Genomic DNA, 9,484 nt, shown 5'->3' with positions numbered 1-9,484 from the left:
ACCATGAATTCTGTGTACAGTTACACCCCTATTATCTAGTAATGTTAAGTTTACCACTGATGTAAAATCTTCATAAATGTGGGTTAAATTGGTCAGTTCTCTAGAAAATAAGGCCATTTTACTTAGAAGTTGACTTTTCTTAAAAAAGAACCCTGGTAGGACGACAACAACAAGCAACAGCAATATTTTTACCTGATTCTAATAATGTAGAAACAAGGTATGTTTGTAGTACTGCTTGGTAAAATAACAATATTGTTTATTACTATGTACACCACAAATATAGATCTGATTTATAGGATTTATTTACAATCTAAATTGCAGTATTGGTCAGAGAGATTGCAGGTAGATATTTTCTGTAGCTTTATGAAACATAATGGCAAAACCAACCTGAAACCCAAGGCCTTCAATCAACAGCCTTCATATGCAGCATGTAACAAGGGTAGTTGAAACACTAAAATTAACAAAAACATACAACTTTTCCTAACAAGGTCCAAGCTTGTAATTCACCTCTGCATGTCTATAAATAAATCCCTGGAAACTTGTTGGGTTAAATCAATATGAACACGGAGGTTTTGGGAGATATGCATCGACTCTGTTAATTGCTTTGACCACAGGGCTGACACTGCTTAGAGGGATTACCTTTAATCCAGATGGCTGTTCACTCACAGTAAGAAACAACAAAGCCCGACTGAGATAAGGCTGCTCTCAACAGGTCAAGCTTCCTTAATCATCCACAGCGTTCTCTCTGTCTCCACAATACAAACATTCTGCTCAATGGCTGCTTCCAAACTATTTCACCGCTGAGCAGCTCGATCCAGGCTGCATATTATGTGGTGGAATCAGGGCTGAGGAAGAGATGAGACAGAGAGTAAATATTTGGATGGGGCTGGGTGAAAATTCAAGACAGCAGAGAGAGCATTTCCACATGTGGCTTCATCATACAATGGTTTAGTTGAGGGCTGCTTGCCAGATGTCTTATGCAGTGCAACACAGAATTTGGAGGGTGCTACCATTCTAATGGAGTGTGGCCTCGAATCTACATTTCAAGATTACAAACTGTTTTCCCTGCTTACTATATTCTCTGAATACTTGACATCTCACCAAAGTTCAATCTTCCTCCAAACAACACACTGAGGTTGAGTAATTTGGTAATGTAGGATTAAAAGACCATAAACAAAACTTGTTATGTTACTTCTTGATTATTGGAGGAACAAATGAACTGTAACAACCAAGTACAAAGAAATAGTTAGAAAACAGAAAGGGAAAGAGGGCTAAGCTGATGGAGTACTATAAATCGATGAGAATGGTCAAATCGGTAAATTGTTAAGAAAACATCTTCATCTTTTTTCATAACTGAGTCTGCCAGTTATGTACCATTTCCCAGGACACTCAGACAGGGACACTGACAGAAGAAAACAACCAGATTCATACCTGTGTCTTTACATTACCATTATCCTGTTGTTAAAGTTACAAAGACTAACTTTATTGTAGTTTCTTGACACAAGCAGACATACAAAAACTGTCAAAATAAAATAACATTATAATGTAATAATGTCAGTGTTGTTTCAGGTAGCTGAAAAGATATTGCAGCTTTATATGAGGAATTATCTGATGAAAGAATAATAAGTATGTAGAAAAGAGCTGATAGAGCCCTATGTGCCATCTTTCGAAACTTGACAGTATTCATCACTCAAAGCTACACAACAAGATTACAAAACTCTGGGAATGTTGTCCTTTAGGATTCTAACCTGTATAAGCAAACTGACCATAGGGCCCTGTGTGAAACTTTTTGTTCACTTTGGACCTGCCTGGTAAGAGATCCTCCTCTGTATGCAGAGCTCCAGTCCAGGAGGGAAGAGAAGGCAAGCAAACAATAATATAAGCCCCGCAGCTGGGTTTGATGCAGGCGAACCACACTAATAACCTGCAGATGTACACAGCATAAATCTGAACAAATGAGCTTCGACACGCACTTGCTGTCAACAAGACACGTAAGGTCTATTGTAAGGAGACTGATGTTAACTGTTTCACAGAGTGGAGGAGGAGGAAGAAAGAGTACACACAGACGTAAATATTTACTGCATCCAAAATATGTAAACAGGACTGCAGGCACATCTGAAAAGCATGAACAAGCACAACACGGTGATAACATGAATGGTTCAATATCTGACCTGCAGACTGACGTATGGCAGCCTTGATAGAAAACTGGTTACATAGAATATATAGACACTTTATAATGTGTAGAAATAAAAATCTTGATGACCCCGATGAAGGCCACAAGCCGAAACGCGTCGGTCAACTAATAAAGTAGAGTTCTCATCTTTCTAGAAATAAAAATCTTACAATGAGACATTGTGGTGTCAGTAGTTAGCTCATAAACAGTGGAGCTATTGATTAACAGCAGCTGGCCGCAGTGACCGCATGCACTATGACAAAAGTCCTCGCCTCAAGGTACACTCACATTGAAATTTCCCCAAACTCAGCCCAAAAAAAGGATACAATGTGACAGTTCAGACACAGGTAACAAATAAATATTGAGCAGAAGGATAAAAACTGTAAACAATCCTTGAAAGCAGTGCGGCAGTTTGTAATCTGGCAGTGTAATATTTTACTAAACAGGGTGATCAAACATGCTAGAATGATGACTTCCAAACACAGTGCATCAGTGTTTCTATTGGTCAACGAGACACCCACATGGTCAAAGTTGACCAAAGGTGAACTCTGAACTGGCTTAAGATTGCAGAGAAACAGGAACCTGATGGTCGAATTTATCAATCGTACATGCTTCGATTGAAGTGAATAGGAAACTGAGCAAATTTTTGCATGATGGAAGTGTAATGTGATCGTACCTTTGTAGTGGGGTTGCAAGGACTAAGCAATGTCATTACTCTTCTGTTAGCCTGCTAGCAAACACAATTCTGTAAAAAGTATGTTTTCACTTTTCATTTCTGTACCGGATGCACAGAAATTTAACAGATATCCCTCTTATTATGAGATTCTGGATTTGATGGCAAATGGGCATATTTCCTAAAATGAAAGATTAGTACTATTAAGTCTACAATCAGTAGAAACAGTACTCATGTACTACAACAGTAACTCAAGGTCCAGTTACTTGCTGAGGACAACTATGAGACGCAGTTAAAAAGCTCCAGTAAAAGCTAGAAAGTGGGCCTTTTGACAAATATCTCTACACAGCTTTGAACTTTGTTGTTGCTGCTTAAGCAGTTTTTTTAGCTAAAAATTTTACTCAAAAATTTAAACCCCTTTAATCAATGCATTTTTAGTGTGTTTCAGTTACCCAAAATATCAATGGCAAACATCAGGTTTTGGTATCATCGTCATTTTCACTAAATTCAACTGTTGCAAGTAATAAACTAAAGTAAGGAAAACATGAAGTAGAAAGAACATCACCAAAAAGCAAATTACTCCTTATAAAATACTGCAACTCCTGGAATGCATCAGAAATAGGACGCACCAATAGTGCAAGTGTACTGTAATGAACATCAATGAATACTGAATATAGTATACTAAGTCCTGTTGTTGAGAGGAAGTTATAATGAAGATATAATGACACTGCAGTGTCTTAAAATGGTCTGTATGAATGAAAACTCTGTCAGTTATGAGAACAAGTTACTTCCACTTAGGAGTTGAAATCTCATGAAGAGCATGGAGAGAGGTATTTTGTTACTCTGCCACCTTGTCTGTAGTTTCCATTTGTTTGTGGTCAGACACATTTTTCCACCCCCTCCACCCCCCAAAAAATTCCCTCTCCTCTCACATCTTACACTGAATGTTTTCCATACCAGTCATAAAGTTCTTGACAAGATGACGAATTGCATCAAACTCATTCTTTTTTTGCGTCCTCATTCCCCCTTTTTGGTTCCCCTCAAACAAATGGAAAAGCAATCCGAAACTCTCAAGAAAAGTTTATTGGCTAATACACCAAACTAGGTTAAAGACAAACCCACCAAGCACTATTGGAATGGGTCTCAACTTTTCCACAGACAGAAAATCTAACCACATAACACACTGAGCAACATCTAATATATATATATCATGTTGAGGACATCTTAAAGTCAAACTCACATCATCCGAATCATTGTAAAACTATATAAACACACCAGATTCCTACACACCTATTTTAAAATCCATTCTGGTACAGCTGATGCTCTTTTATACTGTAAGCCATTCAAATGCTTGTATTCTGCTATACCCCCCCCCCCCCAGTTAACACTCTGCCTTGGATATTTAGGTTTCACTGAGTGTGCAGATTCTCACCCTTGGCTGTTGTGTTGTAGTCACTGCTTTATGTGAGCAAGCAGACACTTCCTGCTGGAATGACAATAAGCAGGAAATGCTGTTGATGCCCTGCTGAAACATTATTGTTGCATGATAATACAGGCTATACCCAGACCCACACACACACACACACACACACACACACACAGACACACAGACACACACACACACACAACTAAACACACAAACAAACACCGCTGATGACAGTCAGTTGAGACAGAGTAATACTAGCTTTAACAAGAACACAGACCTACTCATTACTGCTATAGTACTTTGTTTTCTTCATCATACTACGTGTGTGTGTGTGTGTGTGTGTGTGTGTGTGTGTGTGTGTGTGTGTGTGTGTGTGCGTGTGTGAGCTAGTCTTGGGAAACTGGACGAATATATTGGCAATTGGCTGAGTCGATTGCTGGTTGGTTTTTTTGGGGCAATTTTACCAAACTTACTGCAGTCTTATACTTCTGATTAAGATGAAGGGAGTTAGCCTCGAAGTTAGCAACAATGAGTTAGCCTAACCTGACCTTGAGGTGGACTTACCTTTAAGGTGGACCAGCTATTCTCATTTTACTGACAATCTCAGCCACTCCTAAACCGAGAACGGAGAAATGTCCGGCTACCCGACGTCCCCCCCAACTGTGTGCACCGCACCCACTGGCGAATATATCAGCAATTGCCGTTTGTTGGGCTGAGGGTAAGAAAATTTTGACATATCGCCCCACCCTAATATGAGCTTTAAAAGACTCTGTTCCATCTTCTTTATCTAGTCATAGTTTGACACTAACAGTGTTTCAGTTTTCAGGTATCAAAGATGAAATCATGAATTGTTATACACTATATGGCCAAAAGTATGTGGACACCTGGGGTTGACTTCAAAGACATGTTCATTTATCTGCTGCTATAACAGCCTCCACCGGGCTTTGTGCTCGGGAGCAACAAATCAGCCAGAAATGTTTGGACAGCAGTCCAACAGGGGAGAGGTCAAGCTTGGAAAATATACGCTAACAGCCATTGGACAGACATTCTCCAGACTTTATCACAGCTGGAATTACACACCAAACAACACTTAAAGGACACTTCAACATTTTTCAACCTTTATTTCATATCAACAATGCTATAATAAAACATTGTTTCTGTATTCCAGCGATGGACAGCTTAAAATTTACCATCAAACTACCACAGGAGGGAATTTCAATGCTGATGGAAACTACAGCTGCTCTTTTCCTAGATCCTCAGCTAATGTTTAATGTGACAGAGAACAAGGTGAAGTCATCCTGTTACCAGTGGTAAGATCATGTTTTACAGTAATATATTAAGGTCTCAAAATTAGTGCCATCATGACTTATTGATGTCAGCACTTTTTTCACTGCCCATTTCAACAAATTGGGCATTTAAACACCAGGAGGACCTTGAGAGCTCGGCCTCTACAGACCTTGAGAGATAAAAATAAAACAGAGTTAAGTCCTCTAGCTCAGACATACTGTATGCAACCCAAAGAGCGGAGCTGCAGAGCATGTCACCTGATAGCTCAGCTTGAGGAAAAGGATTTAATAAAACATATTCTGCTCCAAAAATAGCTAGTGCCTTCCCAAGATATGAGGAGGCTTTGACGTCTGACAAGGATATCACTGCTGAGGCAAAGAGCAGAACGCTCATGCACACACACAAAGAAGTTCATGTGCTTTTAAGAGCATGTCGGACATTCATCGAGAGGGTGGTGGTTGGATCACCAGCTCCTCCTCCTGTCCACATGTCAAAGTGCCCTTGAGCAAGGCACTGAAGTATGTCAGACAAAAGCATCTGCCAAGTGAATGCAGTGCAAATGTGGATTAAGCATCCACTGAAAATAGTTGTGTGTTTGAGCAACATTTGCTTACAACTACAGTGCCAGATGAAATTTTATATTTTAAAGATTTACATCTTCAGTAGGAACCAAAGGGCTTGGGGTTGTGAGCTACAGACAAGGTATGGAAAGAGTGAAGAACAAACACATTGTTGGTTGGTCTTCACATTTCTTAAAAGGTGGTATTATTCTAGATTTGCCTTATTGTCAAAAAAATCATGAAAAGTGCAATGTCTCCTGATGATGGAATGCACAGCATCCAATGTTTAAGCCATTACAAAAAATAATTTACAGCAAAGTAACTGGCCTTTTGGTGGCAGTGATTGTGAGTTTTAAATGAAGGGCATTTTGATGAGTCATTCTTTCTTCGTATGGTAAAACTGAACTAAAGTTGCAACGCTTCATTGCTGATGCTCTACTGTTTGTCATGTAGCTTAAACTAAACTAAACAAAAAGATACTCCACAGGGTACCTTTAAGGCAGTGACTTTCACAATAAAATGGCGCTCATACGCAGGAAAATGTTCTGGTCTGTACACCATCTGGTCAGTACTCACCCGTCTGGTGTTGTCCAGGACCTTGGGGTCAGGCCGGCCATAGTTGGGGGGATTGGCATGGGGGTCGTAGCCAAGTCTGGACAACATGGGGGCCACGACGGCCATGTCCCTCACCACGTCAGCTGGAATCTTCCCCACCCACTTAGACAAGGCCTCCACATTGACGGGCTTGATGACCTGGTCTGTGGACCTCTCCACCCTGACAAGACAATGAAAAATGTTGGTTTCAGTTGTGGTCTGAAGTAGAAAGTCACTTGGTCATGCCAAGACAGATGAAACAGCAGGATGTGGAGACTCTAATGGCCTGGCAGCTCCATAACTAAGTGTAGACTCCACGTTCTAATCCCAAGTGGGTCAATGTAGCACCAACTGGGTATATCTTGTTATGTGGCAATGGTTCATTAACTGGGATGCATTTTACATAATGTTCCACTGTACATCACGTGGGTTTAAGTCTTTTGTAAAGTGCATTAATTAAATGACAACTATAATTACCTAATAACACTAGTCTAAAATTAAATATAGACAGGTGTCAACGTTTAGTTTGACACTAGGGACTTTTCAGGTCACAGGTGATTGGAGAGCCTGCTAGGTTTAAGGCTAGTGTGGATGTGGAGTCAACTGGTTTCGTTAATGTGTCTAGCCAGGAAATTTCTCACAGCATAGATTATCAGACTGATAGCTGAGTTTAAAACATTGAGACCGTCTCCCTTCCCCGCTGTATTGCTCACGAGCTCTCTTTCTTTGTGAATCACAATAATCTAATAATCATCCCTACCACTGGTGGAGGTGAAATGTGCAGCAAAGCACCTAATAATCTACAGAACCAAACATCTTATGTAATCAACAGTGTGACCACACACCGTCCCAAGTGCAGGCCTTCAAAACTGTCAACTAATAATAGAAGGTGTCTAATTACATTTATTATTTCATCTAGTGGTAGCTCTACAGTTCTGCCTACTACTGATCACTGCAACAAGACACTTAAATTTGGTTTTATAAATATCAGATCACTCTTTACCAAAGCCTAACAAATGATCTGATTCTTGAAAATAGTTTTGGTATGATTGGATTATGTGAAACATGGTTTAAACCAAAAGTTTTCCTTCCCTTGAATGAAGCTTCTACACATGACTATACTTATGCCCATGTAGCTTCAATTTAACCACCAAGCTTGACACTAAATTCAACTCATTTGAGGCTCTTCTTATTATAAGTCTAAATGTTCATTCCACATTGTGATACTCTATCAGCCACCTGGCCCTTATTCAAAATTCTTAGAAGAATTTGAAGAATTTATCTCAGATCTTGTTACTCATTCCAATGATATTCTAATTCTTGGTGACCTCAATATTCAGCCTTCTGGCACGCGTTGATACTTTTGAGTTCACTCAGTTTGTTCTGAAGTCGACTCATTGCATTGACAACACCCTTGATTTGATTTTATCTAAAGGGATAGTTGTTTCTGATCTAACTGTCTCTCCAGCCACGTGTGCTGTGTCAGATCATTTTCTCATTAAAATTGAAGCATCATTGGCCTGTCCTGTTAATGTTGGCACAGATGAATTAACCACTCGCCACACTGGTACATCTAATATAAATGCATTTGGTCAGCAGTTGCCTGAAGTCTTGGCTCCTTTCACTGCAGAGACAGGCTCTGTTGATAATTTCACTCTTGACTTAAATATGGCCTTCTCTAGTCTCCTGGATTCATTTGCACCTCTTACTGCCAGAACTAGGCAATTAAAGAAGTAGAGGAGAGGAGACTTAAGCAGGCCTACAGGAGACCGGAACATAAATGGTGAAAATCCAAATTGGAAGTTTTTTTAACTATCTTGGCATGAGTGTTTATTGAAATACAAGCGTGCTTTATCTGCTGTGAAAGCAGCAAATTTCTCTCGCTTAGTCAATATTAATTAACATAATTCTAGATTTCTCTTTGACACTGTAGCTAAACTTACAAAAAAGCTGCCATCTATTTGCTGCTCACCCATCATGATTTTTTCTGCATAAGAGGTTAATGAGATTAGAAACAAAATTAGTTCTTTAACTCCAACTACTCCTTCAGATCCTGACTTACCAAATTCATATTTATAAAAAAGAGTCACAGTTGTCCCTATTAGTACAGTTAGAGACTCTTGAAACTTTGACTAAGCTTATGCCAGCATCTAAACTAACTACTTGCCTACTTGACCTTTTACCAGCAAATTTTTTCCAAGACCTCTGGCCTTTTCTGAGACCTACAATGCTAGATATTGTTAATTTATCACCTACTACTGGTATTGTACCCAGAAGTTTTAAGATGGCTGTGGTTAAACCTCTACTTAAGAAACCGCACCTCGATCTGATCGCAGATGAGTTACCACCTCTCACTGCATTAAATTAGCGTTTGCAATCAGTGTATTCATAGCATTAGCATTGTTAGCCTAGTTTGTCCCCAAATGGCCTAGTTCACCACAGAGCAGCCCGTCTCTCAGTTCTGTTCACTGTAAGCATCTAATTGGCTTTAATTGGATCATGAGACCCTATTAAAGATGGCTTCCTGGCCTCCCTCACTCAGCAGGCTCCCGTTAAATATGCTGAATAAATGACCTCTCACTGTATCGACTCAATCTGCCGTCAACATGCATCACATTTCATATGATTTCCCATCCATGCTCAGCCTGTCTCGTACTCTTAAACAGTAATCAAACTCAGCACGTGAACTGAACAAAGTTTCTTTCAGTGCAGTTATTAAGTTTAATCTCACTGACTATGCCAAAGAGTAAATATTATTAAGAACAGTGCAA

At 39.6% G+C, this 9,484-nt stretch overlaps 1 protein-coding gene across 5 annotated transcripts in view; it reads right to left on the bottom strand.

The window, feature by feature from the left end:
* The window catches only part of tpst1 (tyrosylprotein sulfotransferase 1), a 35,063-nt gene that overhangs the window by 10,993 nt on the left and 14,586 nt on the right, over positions 1-9,484 (bottom strand). For 4 of the 5 annotated variants that reach the window (XM_042413459.1, XM_042413460.1, XM_042413461.1 and 1 more), the window contains exon 2: positions 6,696-6,894. In XM_042413459.1, the coding sequence (XP_042269393.1) occupies positions 6,696-6,894 (199 nt within the window). Of the gene's footprint in view, positions 1-284; positions 846-6,695; positions 6,895-9,484 lie in introns of those variants that run through there. The other variant, XM_042413462.1, reaches the window with a different exon arrangement.

The sequence above is a fragment of the Thunnus maccoyii genome, chromosome 6 (genome assembly GCF_910596095.1).
Source record: "Thunnus maccoyii chromosome 6, fThuMac1.1, whole genome shotgun sequence".
Lineage (NCBI taxonomy): Eukaryota > Metazoa > Chordata > Actinopteri > Scombriformes > Scombridae > Thunnus > Thunnus maccoyii.
Note: the sequence above shows the minus strand (reverse complement) of the source record. Positions and strands in the feature narration are given on the sequence as shown.